Below are 17618 nucleotides of genomic sequence, written 5' to 3'. Positions count from 1 at the left end.
GCTTTACACAATTGATGTGTGTATGGATTGTGATAAGAGTTGTATGAGCCCCTAATAAAATGATTGTTAAAAATAAATAAATAAATAAAAAGGAAAAAAAAGAAAGGGAGGCAGAAAGAGGGCAGGGAGAGAGAAAGGGAGAAAAGAAGAAAGGGAATCAGAGAGGGAGAAAGGCAATGAGTGGGAGAGACAAGAAAGTGCAGAAGGAGAGAGGACTGCAGAAAGAGAGAAGATGACAGAGAAAAAGAAATAGAGTCCCTGAGGCAGAGAAAGTGGAGTGGGGAAACAAGAGCCTAAGAAAGCAAAAAGCTCAGATAGAAAGTGAGTTCATGGCAGGGATCGGTGAGACAAATAAGAGACCAGACAGCAGAGACTACCTTGCTGATAGGTACAATTTCATGAAAATCAGTATTTTTTAAAGTGCTCTAAGTGATCCAAAGGTAGGCAGTTTGAAAGCACCAGGTGGTCCAAAGGAGAAAGAAGGGGCTTTGTACTCACTTTAAAGAGTTACAGTCTCGGAAACCCACCAGAGCAGTTTTACCTATAAGGTAGCTATGAGTTGCAATTGACTTAATGACAGCGAGTTTGGCTTTTTGGAGTGAATATGTAGTTCTTATAACTAAAACCTACAGGAGTTATTTTTATTTTGTTATGTTTCACATACTGACTTCAATAATAGAGTTTTAGAGGATTTTTGCTTATGGAGTACTGTCTCAATTTATAATAGAACAATATCATTTATTAAGGAAGCTTCATAGCTTATTAATGTCATTGTTATCTATAAGTGGTCAGCCCAAACCCACTGTGCTCAAGACGACTCTGACTCACAGCAACTCGAGAGGGCAGAGCAGAACTGTTCCACAAGGTTCTAACGCTGCACGTTTTTGCAACAGCAATCTGTTTCATCTTTCTCCCACAAGTGGCTGGTGGGTTTGAACTGTTAATCACTCAGTAAACAGTCTGATGCTTAACTCACTGCCCCATCAGGATTCCTTTAATAAGTAGTACACCTGTTAAGAGTTGAATTGTCTTAAGCTGTGTTGATAGATAGGTCATAGAAAAATGAAATAGAAAGGTAGTGGAAATTTTCGACGAATTTTACCCACCCCCAATCACAAAGTATAGCTGCTAAGGCTACTTATGTAGAACTAAATACCTCATGAGATTTGGTTCCTTGGTTTGGAGGTTCAGGATCATAGTTTCATAGGACATCCCTATTAACTGGCTTAACTCCATGTTTAATGCTTCTATTCTACCCTGTAGTTTGATACATAGTGCGTAGGCTCTTAAAAGTTTGCAATGGCCAAAGACAAAATTAGTCTCTATTTGCTTGGAGCTACAAAGGAAGGAGAGGCAAAAATAGGAAGAAGCTATGTAATGTGTAGTTAACTGTCTCCATGAAAAACTGCTACTTTTGTCATGAGACCAGAAGAATTGGATGGTGCCCGGCCACCATTAATAAATACTTTGATCAAAAATTCTATGAAAAAAAATCCTGATCAAAAGGGGGAAAACACAAAACAGAACTTAATTTTCATGTACTCCATACTCTCTTGAAATGAAGGCTGGATGAACCCCCAAACTACTGCCCTGAGATAATCTTGAAAACTTAAATCAGAAGTAGACTCTAAAGCAAAGGAGGGCAGTATCCAGCCCACAGGCTTTATAAGACCTGTAAAATGATCAACACCAGTTAACATCACATGCCTCACCAAAAACGGTTTTTGCTGTCACATTATGGGTGAGTCAATTAAATATCTGACCTGTGAATGGTGTCACAAATATTTTTTTTCTCAGAAAAAAGGTTCCCCATCCCTGACCTAAAATCTTCAAAACACCAAACAATATTTTAGTTTAGCTAGTAAAGAATATCTGCCATGAACATTGTGCTCTTTTAAGATCTATCTATATGGTATCAAATTGACAACAGCAACTCAAGAAGCAATGAGTTTATAAGGAAGGAGAAATGGCTCAAAGAAGGAGAGTAAGAATGGTTGTACAATTCAAGTTAATCAATGTCACTGAATTGTGCATGTTAAAACTGTTCGACTGGCATGTGTTTTGCTGTGTTGAACAACAACAAAACAAAACAAATGTTTTTTGTTGTTTTTTTAAGTCTCTTATACATCAAAGCAATCCCCAGTAGCATACTGGGTTACACAATTAGTCTGCTAACCATAAGTCAGTAGTTCAAAAACACCAGCTACTCTGCATGGAGAACATGAGACTTTCTATTCTTGTAAAGAGTTTCAGTCTTTATTTCTAGCCACAATTTAAGAATAATTAGTTCTTATGATATAGCCCCACTCAAGGCTTGCCCTCATGAAAAGATCACTGCTGATATGCAAATTGTGATAAAGAATGTACTTCAGAGGACAGCATGTGAGAAATGCAAAAGGTTGGAGAGAGAGGAAAGGACATCCTGGCCCACCAAGCCCCAAGGATGATGTTCCTGCCCAGAGCTGACAAGGCACGGGGAGGACCATAGGGCTGGCCCCACCATGGGACACGGCGTCCCTCACTGTACCATGATGCTGTGGGGGACAGCACTGGAGACACAGTGCAGGAATAGTGCACGGTCTGGCCCCATCACGCTGGAGCCAAGCACTGAGGGCATGCAGCAGAGCAGCAGGTGGAGCAGAGTGATGAAACCCACTGGGAATACCAAAAATAGACTTGGGAGACAGTGTCGCACCCCATCAGACTCCACTGGAAAACACGCGTAAAGGCTAAAAAACAGACCTTGAGTTATTTATAGGTTTTTCCATTTTTGTCAGTTGCTTTCTTTTAATACTGTTATTTTGTTCTTGTTTTCTGCTGTTGTTATTGTTTTGTTGGTTTTGACTTCCTTTGTTGTTTTATTTGGCATTGCCTGGTTTTTGCAATTATTAAGGGATCTGCATGTCTATCTAGATAAGATAAGCGGGATAAATAATTCGGAGATGAAAAGAATGGGGCCAATGGCTCCAGGGGGATATAGGAGAAAGGGAGGTGGGAGAAAGGCAGGGGGGTGGGGGGACCAACCCAGAGACAAGGGAACAACAAGTGAACTAAAATAAATAGAAGGAAGGTCGTAGGATGCCTAGTGGGACTCAATCAAGGACAATGTAGCAGTGAGGAATTACTAAAACTGAATGAAGGCCGAACATGATGGTGGGACAAGAGGGAAGTATAAAGGAAATAGAAGAAAGAACCAGGAGGCAAAGGACATTTATAGAGGCCTAAAGACAGATATGTACATATGTAAATATATAATTAGAGGAATAGAACTATCATTAGAGAGGAATATAATTAGAGAGGAATAGAACTATATATTCATATTTACATGTTAAGAATTAAGGTTGCAGATGGACATTGGGCCTCAACTCAAGTACTCCCTTAACACAAGAACACTTTGTTCTAACAATCCAGCATTCTGTGATGCTCACCTTCCTGACATGATCGCTGAAGACAAAACGGTGCATAAGTAAATATAGTGAAGAAAGCTGATGGTGCCCAACTATCAAAAGATATAGCATCTGGGGTCTGGGTCTTAAAGGCTTGAAGATAAACAAATGGCCATCTAGCTCAGATGCAACAAAGCCCACATGGAAAAAGCACACTAGCCTGTGTGATCATGAGGTGTCGATGGGATCAGGTATCAGGCATCTAAGACCCAGAACAAAATCATACTCAATATGAATGGGGGGTAGGGGGCATGGAGTGGAGAACCAATGCCCGTCTGTAGACAAATGGACATCCCCTGACAAGTGAGCCAGTCAGGGTGCAGTACGGCACTGGTGAAACATACAACTTTCCTCTAGCTCTTTGGTGCTTCCTTCACCCCACTATCATGACCTCAATTCTACCGTACAAATAGGATTAGATCAGAACATGCACACTGCTAAGATCCCGCAACACAGGAAACCAAGGCTAGATAAACCCCTCAGGGCTAACAAGGAGAGTAGAGATACCAGGAGAATTAGGAGAGGGTGGGGGGATAAAGGGGGAACCTATCACAAGGATCAACCTAGAACCCCCTCCCAGGGGGACGGATAATGGAAAAGTGGGTGAAGGGCAATGGAAGACGATGTAAGATATGGAAAAAATAATCTATAATTTATCAAGGGTTCGTGAGGGAGGGTGGACAGGGGAGGGAGGGGGAAGAAATGGGGAACTGATATCAGGGACTCAAGTGGGATGAGAATGCTTTGAAAATGATGATGGTGGCATAAGTGCAAATGTGCTTGACACATTGGATGAACATATGGATTGTGATAAAAGATGTAAGTCCCCCCAAAAAAAATATTAAAAAAAAAAATGAACTGTGAAAGGTGAAGCAGCCAAGTGGTACTAGAGAAGCTGACACTCAGAGAAAGCGGGGGTGGGGTGGGGATATAGTATGCTCACAATTATCTGTTCATTATGAAAAAAAAAAAGGCGGGGATAGCAAATATCCAGGTCCTTCTGTGAGCCATTCTCTGTGCATGAGTGGTCAGAGGTAAAAACAAAACAAAACAGGCCTGGCTAAATGAAGCTGGAAGTCTCATGTTTTTCAAGCAGAATGTTATAGCACATTTGTGGGTCATGAAATCCATTTTGTGAACTATGGCCAGAATATTTTTAATCAACTAGAATAGAAAATAGAGTGTCTTGATAAGATTGAATTATTGAATAGTATGACATGTGGAAGAAGTGCCAATAAAGCTGTTAAAAAAGAAATAAACTAGAGTGTACCACACATTGAAAGGTTAAAAATTACTTCAAGATGCTTTTACTGTGGTTTTGTTTTATTTATTTACTTTGGGGGGAGTGGCCAGAGTCATGAAAGAACAGAACTAAGGCTATTTAAGAAAAGTTACATCGAATATGATTTCAGATGATTACAAATAAAGAACTCTGTAATTATCTGAACTTTCAAATAGCCTTAAGTAAAAGGTAGTGATTTCCTTTTGATAAGACTAGGTGAGCTTTAATGACCTGGGTTTACAACACTGGCTAATGTAAAATCACTAGTGTTGATAGTTGCAACAACAACAACGAATTCATCCAACCTGCCCAACTATTTCTTGTGCAGAGAAGCTCACTTCTCTTTCCAAAAGAATTAAATGTTGACTCTGACAAGCACTCCCATTTTGATATGAACTCTCGAAGTGGACTGCTCTACAAGACAGACAGACTACGGGACCTCAGAAGTCACATCGGGCCTGCAATTCTATCATCTAAACTGAAGCTTTATGGAAGAATCTTACTCTTCTGAATTCTGAGGAATCAGGATTAATTAGAACCTAAAACCTTAAAACTAATGTCTCAATGCTCCTGAACTGCTTTCTCATGGAATTACCAGGGCTTTGAAATGCTATAGTTTGCCTTAGGTAAAACCACATTCATTACTGATATGTTGTAGAGTGGAATGGAAGAGAGGTGGATCAATAGCTATTTTATGTTTTCACATTCTGTGTAACTGGTTGTCCTTATCTGACCTACCCAGGCTCATTGTACCCAATCTATATGAGCATTTATCCCACTGCTGCAGCTACATAATTTAAAGTCTGTTTTCCCTCACTAGACTATGAACCCAAAGATGGCAGTGGCTATGCTTTACTCTGATCTGTCTCCCCAGCAACTCATACAATGCTTGGCACACAACACGTAGACAAAAAGTTGAAGAAGCCCCTCCGGTACCACTAGAAAATCAGTGTGATATTACCATAAAATAACCCAAAGAAAAAGTTGACATATCTTGGTGACATTTAACTGACATTTGCAAAAGAAACCTGAAAGGAGGCACACTTAGACTGCTTGCTATCATTAAATTAAAAATTTCAGTTCAGTAAGTAAGAACTTTATACTTAACTCTATGATGGTTACTTCCCTAGCATTTCTCAACCACAAAGCAAGTACTTTCATTAATTCCATTAGAAACATTTCTGTTTAAAAGTTAAGATGGCCTGATATTTTTATATCAAATGCCAACTCTTGAATATAAATTAACTTTACAGGCATTTCTTAAATAAATACCACTCATATTCTATGAATACTTTGCTATGGACAGATTAAAAGAAAGCAAACTAGTATAAGGAAATAAAAATATTAAACACAGTGTTCAAATTAATGATAGTATATTTAAAATAAATTAAGGATATCATTGTGGAAATTGCATAATTTCATGTTAATTTGATAAACAAAGTGAAGGGGTGGAGTCTAGCCTGTCAATCAGGTCAGCCTAGTGAGCCCTCCTTCTGGGCCTGGCCTTCTCATGAGGATTCCAGGACTTCCCCTCTGCTTCCCTGGAGGTAGAACACTCTCTTTCTGTTTCACATTCCTGTTGACAAGCCACATGGAGTCATGTTGATGGCAGCCAGAGCCCTGGAGATGCATCCACTGTCATTGGATCCACAGGACTTTCCACCATTTGGCATCATTGCACGTGCTGCATTGAGTCTGACGAGGAATTTGGGGGCTAATATTGGCCTTACTGGCTGATATTGAACTCACAGGCTTGATCTGGACTGGGCTAGGATGTTTTATTGATGCATAATTACTTCTTGATATAAAGTTCTCTCTTATATCTATTTGAGTGTCCTTAGATTTGTTTCTCTAGTCAACCCAGACTAACACAGCCATAGTTCAATCTAGAGAGGTTTCTTTTAATAATGAATTTATTATTTGGGGCTTAAAGAACAAATACCTTCCTAAAAAACCAAACAGATGAATAAATGGGCATTGTCAAAGCATCACTACACTTTTATTTGCATTCAATTTTCATATGATTTCTTAGTAGAAATTTGCCTAAATTTTCTTTCACGAATTTAACGTTGGGTTTCCAAATTCAATTTATACTATCATATGGCTGAAAATTTAAAAAGAAGTTTGACTATATGACAAAATTTTAAAATAGAAAATATTGTTAAAATATAAAATAACTACCATCTATATTTAGTTAAGGTGTTTAAAGTTATCATTACCATATCCAGTAAATGCATGTCACTGTTCTTCACATTTCGACCTGGGCTTAATAACATTCCAAAACATCTGAAAATATTGAAAAAAATGAAAAGGAAAAATAAGATATAAAGACTATATTGAAATCTAGTGAGCAAAAATCCATTTAATATTAACTGTACTATTATATTAGCTAAAATCTGTACTCACAGATAGCTTTAGTTTTTTTCTAGACACATTACAAATAAGAACACATTACGATACACAATAAAACTGTATAGAAAGAAAGTGTCTAAATTTCTGGACTTTATTTTACATATAAAAGATTACCAAGAATCCAAAATAGTAAAGATAATGGTCACAAATTCTGATTAAAAGAAAATATAGTACCAAGATAAAGACTGGTCTGGAGGTACAAATGAAATGTTACTGGCTTTCGAGAAACATACAGGTCAAGGTCAACTAACTAAGTTAAATCAAGGTGGTGGTTTGTTTGTTTTTTTAATAATCATTTTATTGGGGGGCTCTTACAAATCTTATAACAATCCATCATTCAATTGTATTAAGCACACTTGTGCATATGTTGCCATCAACATTTTCCAAATCATTTTCTTTCTACTTGAGCCCTTGGTGTCCTCTCCTTCCCCCACTCTCCCACCTTCATGAATCCCTGATCAATTATATATTATTACTGTTGCTTTGTGTCTTACACTGTCTGTTGTCTCCCTTCACCCGCAACAAGGAGGTGTGTTAAAGTAAGAACAAGATATTGTACTCTCTTTGTATCAAGTCTGATAAACAGAATATTTCCAATTCCCTCTGGGCCGCAACAATAATGTTTACTGAGCAGTGTATTAAAGTTATTTCCTATGCTTTTAAAGTTTTAATAATTACTAAATTCATATATGTATGTTAATGAAGATATTATCAAACATACTATTTAGTCTACCCTGTTTTTCCTGACACTAGAGAACTTTTAGAATATCATTAACACAAGTTTATTTGTAAAACCTCTTCACAATTCCTAAAATTCAGTCAAATCTAACATATTTAATTTGTTACATGTTGGTAGGTGCCATCAAGTTTTTCCTCTACTCTAGGCACAACAGAACAAAACAATGCCTATCCTGCGTCACCCATACAATTTTTGGACCCTTGTTGCATCCACTGTGGCAATCTATATCCTTGAGGGTCTTCTTTTTCACTGCCCTTCTACTTTACCAAGCACAATGTCCTTTTCCAGGGACTGGTCTCTCCTGATAACATGTGCAAGACAAGTAAATGAAGTCTCCTCATTCGCACTTCTAATGAGCATTCTGGTTGTACTTCTTCCAAGACATTTGTTTGCTCTTTTGGCATTTCATGGTACTTTCTATATTCTTTACCAGCACCATATTTCAAATGTATTAATTCTTTTTCAGTCTTCCTTACTAAATGTCCAACTTTCATGTGAATATCTGGTGAATGAAAATACCATGGCTTGGGTCATGAACCTTAAACCTCAAAGTTCAACACTTTAAAAAGGTCTGTGGCAGTAGATTTACCCAATGCAGATTTACCAATTTGTTAGATACTATATTAAACCCACTATTAAAGCCACTGCCAGTGAGTCCATTCCAACTTATAGGGACCTTTGTAGTGTCTTTGAGGATATAAATCTCTATACAGATAGCGTCATCTTTCTCCCATAGGGCTGCTGGTGATTTTGAACCACCAACCTTGTGGTTAGCCTTCCTACATTTACTCAGCAGCACCACCAACACATATTAACTCCACTTTACAGGTGAGATATTAAAGTCCAGAATAATTAAACAACTTTACCAAATTCATATTGCTATTAATTAGGTCATGTACTTCAAAAGGCAATGTGGTCTGTCCACAGTGTGCTGCCAAAAATTACATGCACACTTACTGGAGTACTTTTGATGTAGCTTTTCAACTTTTATAAAGATTCCATGGAGTATTTTGTAGAAGTATTTTATAGTAAAGACTGTAACTAAACATCATAGGATTCATTACACTTCAAGATAGTGCCAAATGGCCACTCAATGTTTAATTGACCTCTGTTGTTTTCTAACAGTTTACTTTTCCAATAGGATGCTTATCATTTCATGAACAAGATGAGTGATTGGGTCTGTCTAGAAAAGAATGCACTTAGTAAACGACAAAGCAAAATATATTCATACTTCCCCTGAATACTTGAGCATGCTTTGTACAAGGTCCCCATTTGTCATCTGAAAATGATCATGTTCAGAAAAAAGATAAAATCAACAAGCTCTTTGGAAAACTTTCCAAATATATTATTATGCCACTGAACAAAATAAAAATAATTATACTCTAATGTTCATAATTTTATTATGATTACTGTATTTAACTATGATCTCTCATTGTGAGCTCCCATAAGAAACACTTTGTAAAAATGAAATAATGACTAATCATACAGTTCGCTGTGGTACTTCTTTTACTGTTGCCTTAAATTTTTACTAAGGAAGAATGGAAGATTTCATTCTTTCTCAGGAAAAAAATCTGATCTCAACTAAGAAGTTAGGTCAATGAAGACAGAAGACTCCTCTCACACTTCCTTCCCTATGTATTTAGCATCAGCAAGCCTCACTGATGGGTTTTTTATGGGTTTTCTATTTTTCAGGGTTATTTGTTATAAAATTACTGTACATTCATTACAATAAGTTAGATAACTCACTGCCATTGGATAAATTCCCCAGTGACACTATCGGACAGGGTAAAATAACTCCTATGGGTTTCTGAGACTGCAACTCTATATGGGAGCAGAAAGCCTCGTCTTTCTCCCAAGGAGCAGATGGCAGCTGAAGTTAGCTAATACAGAAGAGAAAGATAGAGAAATAGACATATATGTGCATGTGTGTATATATATATATATTTATAAACACCAGTATATATAATTCCTCCCTTTGGTCCCCAATATCAGCTCCCTTTGGAACCAATGTGAATAGTCTAGTAAGTATTTTCCCTAACTATTCTTTATTCTTTTTGCAAATGTAAAAGTGTTATATTACTTTCGTTTACCAAATGCATTCAGGCAAATAGTAAAATGAATAAAATCATATATTGTCTTCACATAAAATCTCAATATTTAAAAGGATGTATTGCTCTTTGCCTGTCTTCTAAATAAAAGATCCTGCCACAAGTCAGCTGTGCAACCTTAAAGAAAGTACTTAATTCCCATGGGCCTCTGATTTCCTCATCCAGATAAGAGAAGAGGTATAATACATAAACACTCGGGCCTCTTCCAGCACAAAATTACCAAAAAAATTTTCTACCAAGTTGTATTAGTCATTTCAAAAATTATACTCCATTGAAGCACACTGGGTTTCCTATGGAGCCCAGCAAGACCTATTAAAGAAAATGTGTCAGGAATTAGACAGGCATTATTAGTGCCACAAACACCTAATGTGAATATTAAGTGTTACACTGGGGAGCTGCATGTGTTCAACTTTCTCTTATTAACCCCATAAATAATGTAGAAAGCACACTGTTATTACACCTATTTTCTCAAGGGGTTCACAGTCTAGTAGGGGAAGAAAATGAGTAGGCAGGCAATTATAACCTGATACGGTAAATTCTATGATAGTTATATGTACAGAAAACTGACAAAGTGCAGCTGAGACACGCCAACATTATTTATAGTATAGTAAGCAGCTGCCTTGATACAAAATCTCAAATATCCTGAGCATGAGATGATAACTTATTAGGATTAATAATGATGGCAGGTACTGTTTCTTGGATGCCTTAACTTTAAGACAGTCATTACTATGTTATTGCATTTTATATTTCAAAATAGCCCCCATGAAGTAGATGACAAAATTTGCTTTTATAAATCTGATGTGATTTACTCAATAATACATTGATTAAGTTATAGAACCAAGATTCAAGCACAAGTCTAGGTTCCAAATCACCTAGGTTTATCAGTACAAAAGACTGTGATTTGCCTGTGTGATCCTTGACAAGTCAGAAACTTCAGATTTTCACTTCCTACATTTCTAAAATACAAATATTATACTTATATGTTCTCTATATAAGTATAAAGTTTAAATGAAAACACTCATAGTGAAAGTACAGTGTCAACTACTAGTGATTCAGCAATTATAAAGTCTTATAATTCATAATAACAAAAGAGCCAAGGTTGACAGTTCAAGCCAACCAGGTGCTCCACAGGAGTAGATGAGACTCTCTGCTCCCATAAAGATTTGTAGTCATTGGGTCATTAGGATTCACAAGACAAAAGTGGGATTTTTTAACACTATCACTAGTAAGAAAAAGTGCTTCCTTCCATAATACTTGACTGACTTTTTACTCTAAACAGAAATTTTTAGAGCTTTTTAATATCAAGTATTTACCCATAACAAACCCTAAAAATGCATTCTTTCTAGCATAGCTTTAATCATTATTGGGGAAAAAAGAAATGTTAAACGTGATGTAAATGTCATGATTTATTTATGATTTTTCTAGTAGTGCATGAAAGCATTGGAATTCTCATAGCTCCATAAGGATTGTGGATCAAAATTAAGCAATGAGAGCACAAAGTGCAGAGGAAAGGAACAAAAACATCCAACAAATCATCAGTTGTTTCTTACTAGATCAGGTTTTACAGCTATCAGAGGAAAATATAGTTAAGGGAAAAATGAACTTTGCTTATGATAACTTTTGAGTTCCGAGGTAGAGAACGAAGGTGTTTAGGGAACTGGAGAGTAGGGTGAAAGATGGGAATCTGATGAGAAGATATAGAGAGCCATAGACTCGTGAGTCTTATTGATGGATAAGGTAAGAGTCCAAGATTTCTTATGAGATGAGGGGAAAGTACAAAATAAAAATAGATAATTTCAGTAAAGTGGGGGGCATGGTTACAGCTTAGAAAGGAGATCATGGCAGGGAAATGCAGAACTCTGGTGCATCCTACATTATTCTAGCCAACTGAGGTGTACAAAAGAGGGGAAAGGCACTATCACCACAGGAATGTAGAGCACTGAACACCCTCTTTGTCTTATTGTTTCTTATTCTTATTGTTGAAAAAATTGGAGCTGTAAATAAATGAGTAGGCACCCTGTGTTGACGGACTGGAATATTTAATATTATTAAGATGTTAATACTATCCAAAGTGATCTATAGACTCACTGCAATACTTATCAAAATATGAATAGCCCTCTTTGCAGGTAGGGAAAAGCCAATTCCTAAAATCAGATGAAATTGTAAGTGACCCAAAATAGCTAAAACAAGTATGAAGTTGAACAACTACTTTTATTGTTTTTGTTTTTGTTTTCCCTATCAGAAACATTTGTTTCTGAGACTGGTTAACTCAATTAAGTGCAGCATAGCTCCAATAGATACTAGGAGTTAAAGTCTAAGTAGGAGAGAAAGCACACTAATTTGAGCAAAGAAAGTTTTATATATATATATATATATATATATATATATATATATATATATATATATATAACTAGAGAATAACTGTAATGCTAAGAGAATTCTAAAGAATAGCATAAGCAAAAAATAAATAAATAATAATAATAAAAAGAATAGCATAAGCTTGGGGAGCATAACCAAGGATGAGCAAAGTTAGAAGTGGTTCTCTCCCCAAGGCTTGCATTAAGACCTCACTGGAGAAATTATGATTACAGCCCAATAAATGCATATAAGATCTTTGGATTTCCCATACAAAACTAAACCACAGTTGTCACATGAGCAGAAAACCAAATTTTGGGGTATGAGCATGTAAACAGATAAAATTAGGGCCCTAGAGCTAGCTCACTGTAAGTGATACAATGCCTGGGGTGCACAGGGTCCACAAAGGCTGTAATAGGGCTTCAGTGAACCAGGACCAGAGCTAAGAACTCACTGAGGAACTAAGTACACACAGTGCACATTGGGACATAAAACCACTGGCTGTCCTCAGATTTTGCAGCAAGAGCAAGAAACAATTGCACCACACTAGAATCAAGAAAATACTTCTCCTGCAGTGTACCTCCAGCACACTCTACTGGAAAAATTCAATATTGTGTTTGTTACAAAGAAGAAAGGGTTAGATATCCGTTACCAAAATCTACTGCCATCAAGTAAATTCCAATTCATGGCAACTCTATAGCGAGTTTCCAAGCCTGTAAATCTTGATAAAAGCTGAATACTTCATCTTTCTCTAAAGGAGGGCGATAGGTTTTAACCACTGACCTTTTGGTTAGCAGCTAAACACTAGTAAGCTTGATCAGGTAAGATTTGGAGCATAGAGGCCACACACAGAAAACTGACAAACCCATACCCATTGTCAACAGGTTGATTCTGACTCATAGTGGCCCAACAGGACTAAGTAGAACTGCCCTATATTCCAAGGCTACAATCTTTACAAAAGCAGACTGCCACACCTTTCTCACCTACAGTAGCTGATGGGTTTGAATCATTAACTTCTCTGTAGTAGCTGAGCACTTAACCACTGTACCACAATGGCCCCTGATAACCAGGTGTCTCCATGAAACCAAACTTACTGCCATCCAATGGATTCCAACTCACAGGAGCCCTATAAAAGGATTCCATATATCCTTACTGAAGCAGATAAACTCAAATTTCTACCAAAAAGTAACTGACAGTTCTGAACCACCAACTTTGTGGTTAAGCAGTCCAACACGTACCCAACAGTACCAACAGGACTCCTTGATATAACTCCTATAAGCCATAGTTAAAATATAATTTTCTTCTAATTATTTAACAGGCAGATTAGAAATGTAAACTTCTCAAACTAATAAAAAAAAATCTATCATTGTATTAAAGAAACAGACTATGATTTACAAAAGCATTCAAAGCAGCCCTGAATCAATTTCCTAGTTCTGAAATTGTACTATAGTAATGTAAGATAGTACAATTGAAGATGAGAGGGGGCTGAACTGTTAATGGTGCCAATGATCACAACTTCTTGATTGTTTATAATAACTTCAAAACAAAATGTTTTCAAAATGAACTCCAGGACATCTAAATAGAACATATAGAAACGCATTACAGGAAACAACAAACAATGTTTTTGGTCATATAAAAACATACTTCTTAATACATGATGCTGACACTATCTTCCAAATATGGGATGTCAGCTGAAGCCAATAAAAGATGCAAAAAATTCTGCCATAATTACAATTACATCATTTCAATATCTTATTATATGGTTTTTACCGTAATCCGGCAAGCACAAATTAAGAATGTACTATTAAAATAGACACATCAGGGAGATTTCAAGGAAGATGGCGAATAAGCAACACAGACCAGAGTGACTGCGCAGAAATCAGCGCAGGAGAGTTACTAAGAGGGAAATTTCACACAGCCAGGTCACAGGAGGAGCATCATAAAGATAATTGGGCACAGATCCACTAGGTTTTGAGGGGGTGGGGGCTTTTGGCTTATCACAGTGGAGGCCAGCTAGGGTTTGACCTTAGCCCCACCACTGTGGAATCATTCGGAGCCGGATCATTTGGAGCCGGCGCAGGGGATTTATTTCAACACAGCCACAGCTTGTTGCCACGTCAGGGCAGGGATTAAACTCCTCTAGCCCAACGGTCAGGGATCGGGGCTCAGCTATATTGTTACTTTTGTTTACCTCACTTCTCTCTATACCCCCACAGTCTCAGCAGAAATAGTTTTCTTTTTTCTTTTTCTCTTCCCTTTTTTCTCACATGCCACTGCCGACCTCTAGACCATTCTCCTTCGTCTAAGGGATTTACGCCTGCCTTTTTTACGCAATGCCAAGAATCTCAACAGACCCATAGCAATAGAAGAAATAGACAAGGTTATCAAATGCCAAGAATCTCAACAGACCCATAGCAATAGAAGAAATAGACAAGGTTATCAAATGCCAAGAATCTCAAAAGACCCATAGCAATAGAAGAAATAGACAAGGTTATCAAAGAATTACCAATAAAATAAAACCCTTGGACCAAATGGAGAATTCTACCAAGCATTCAGCAAAAAACTAACACCAATCATACACAAACTCTTCCAGAACATAGAAAAAGACAGCAAACTCCCAAACTCCTCCTATGAAGGTAGTATAACACTGACACCGAAACCAGGCAGGGATCCCACAAGAACCGAGAACTACAGCCAATATCCCTAATGAACATCGATGCAAAAATCCTTAACAAAATACTAGCCAACAGAATATAAAATTATATAAAACAAGTAATAATTCACCATGACCAAGTGGGAATCCTACCAGGGATACAGGGATGCTTCAACATACAAAAGTCCATTAGTATAATTCATCACATTGACATGAAAAATTTTAAGAACCACATGGTAATATCGATAGATTCAGAAAAAGCATTCGACAACATCCAATGCCAATTCCTGTTTAAGACACCCAAGAAGATAGGAATGAAAGGAAAATTCCTCAAGATAATATAAACTATATATGAGAAACCAACAGTCAACATGGTAGTCAATGGAGAAAAGACAAACAGAATCCCACTGAAAAGGGGGACCAGAAATGGATGCCTTTGTCCCCACTCTTATTTAACATCATACTGGAGGTTTTAGCTAACAGCATAAGACAAAGAAAAGACATCTTTAGCAATGACACATCAGACAAAGGTCTTATCACTAAAATCTACAATACTCGGCTAGCTTCCAAAAAGAAATAAACTGATTGCCCACTGAGGAGGTGGGCAAAGGATCTGAACAGAAGTGTCACAGGGGCAAAAATTCAAATGGCCCATAAACATATGAGCAAATGTTCCCAATAATTAGCCATAAGAGAAATGCAAATTAAAACAACTATGAGATAACACCTAACACCCACAAAGATAGCCCAATTCAAAAAAATCAGAAAGCAACAAGTGTTGGAGGTGCTGTGGTGAGATAGGAACTCTCATTCACTGCTGGTAGACCTGTAGGTATGTACAGCAACCATGGAAATTGATTTGGCGATATCTAATACAGATGGAGATTGAGCTACCATACAATCCAGCAATCCCCCTACTGGGCATATAACAAACAAAGAGGCAATAAACAAACCATGGCCAGACATATGTGCTCCAATGTTCATTGCAGCACAGTTCACAATAGCAAGGAGTTGGAAACAACCCAAATTTCCATCAACAGACGAATGGATTGAAAAACTGTGGTACATACATACAATGGAGTACTATGCATCACTAAAAAGCAATGAATACATGAAGCACACTGCCTCATGGGAAGAAATGGAGGAAATTATGCTAAGTGATGTAAGCCAAGCACAAAAGGACAAGTACAACATGAGTCCACTGAGGTAAGCTGGAAAAAAAAATGCAAAAGAGGCACAAGGAAAAAGCTACTGTATACAAACATTCCTGGAGAGAGGTCCAGGTAGTATGGCAGGGGCCAGACCAAATCCAGGATACATATAGTAGTCAACTAAAAAGCACAGGGCGAGGGGGGGAAGAAATGGGTAGTGGGGGAACAGGGCACTAACCCACCCAAGGGGTGGGTATGGTTTATATCTCCACAGGGAAAGAGGGACCAGACTTCAACCCGGTACTCCAAGATGTGAATGCAACATAACAGGCTTGAAGCAGGGAACCAGTAACGAGGTTTGAGGGGCCGGCCCCAATCCCAACTACGTGGACAGCTGCCCCTCCCCACAGAAGAATTTACTTCAGAGGACAGCTCTGAAGCTACAGCTCAGGAAAAGGGACATGTCTGATCAGAACACATGGGAGCAAATGATGGGGGAGGAAGAGACAGTGAAGCACATCCTGGCCCATCAAGCTATCCCCACTCAGAGGAGCCAATGCACAGAGAAGACCATATATGGCCAGCCCTACTATGAGACACAACATCCCTCAGTGACCCAAAGCCCTAGAGGGGACAACACGGGAGACAGTGTGGGAATTGTGCCCAATCTGACCCCACAATACCAAGGTAAAACACTAAGGGAATGCAACAGAACAGCAAGGGGAGCAGAGCAAGATAGTCCCGAGGAGTACCAAAAATAGACTCTGGGGGCAGGATGTGGCACCCCATCAGACTCAACTGGAAAATACTCCTAAAGGTCAACAAATAGACCCTGAACTATTTACAGGCCTTTGTGTGTGTGTCATTGGGTTTTTGTTGTTGTTGCTTTGTTTTCTTTTGTTGCTTTGTTTTGCTCTGTCTTCTTTTTGTGCATATTATTATCTCTGCAGGTCTAACTAGATAAAATAGACTGGATAAACACTATGGAGGAGAAAACAACAAGATGGATGGTTCTGGGGGAACATGGGAGAGAAGAAGGTGGGGGAAATGAAGTGGTGTTAACAAACCCAGGGACAAGTGAACAGCAAGTGATCCAAAATCAATGGTAAGGAGGGTGTAAGAGGCCTGGTAGGGCTTGAACAGGGCCAATGGAACCAAGAGGAATTAATGAAACTCAAATGAAAGCTGAGCATGATAGTGGGACAAGAGGAAAGAACTAGAAGGCAAAGGGCATTTATAGAGGTCTAAATACAGGCATGTACATATGTAAATACGTTTATACATAACAATAGGGAAATAGATATATGTACATATATTTATAGGTTTAGTATTAAGGTAGCAGATGGACATTGGGCCTCAACTCAAGTACTCCCTCAATGCAAGAATACTTTGTTCTATTAAACTGGCATTCCATGATGCTCACCTCCCCAACACGATCGCTGAAGACAAAGTGGGTGCACACGCAAATGTGA

The 17618-nt window shown here is 38.0% G+C and overlaps 1 protein-coding gene across 3 annotated transcripts in view; it reads right to left on the bottom strand.

Annotated features, from left to right (window-relative positions):
• Window positions 1-17618, bottom strand: part of RABGAP1L (RAB GTPase activating protein 1 like) — an 812491-nt gene that overhangs the window by 673080 nt on the left and 121793 nt on the right. For all 3 annotated transcript variants that reach the window (XM_004706718.2, XM_004706719.2, XM_045297897.1), the window contains exon 8: window positions 6948-7014. In XM_004706718.2, coding sequence (XP_004706775.1) covers window positions 6948-7014 — 67 coding nt within the window. The remainder of the gene's footprint in view (window positions 1-6947; window positions 7015-17618) is intronic.

This window comes from Echinops telfairi, unplaced genomic scaffold (assembly GCF_000313985.2).
Source record: "Echinops telfairi isolate 266 unplaced genomic scaffold, ASM31398v2 ScPeMD7_7424;HRSCAF=8462, whole genome shotgun sequence".
NCBI lineage: Eukaryota > Metazoa > Chordata > Mammalia > Afrosoricida > Tenrecidae > Echinops > Echinops telfairi.
This window is presented reverse-complemented; position numbering and strand designations above follow the sequence as displayed.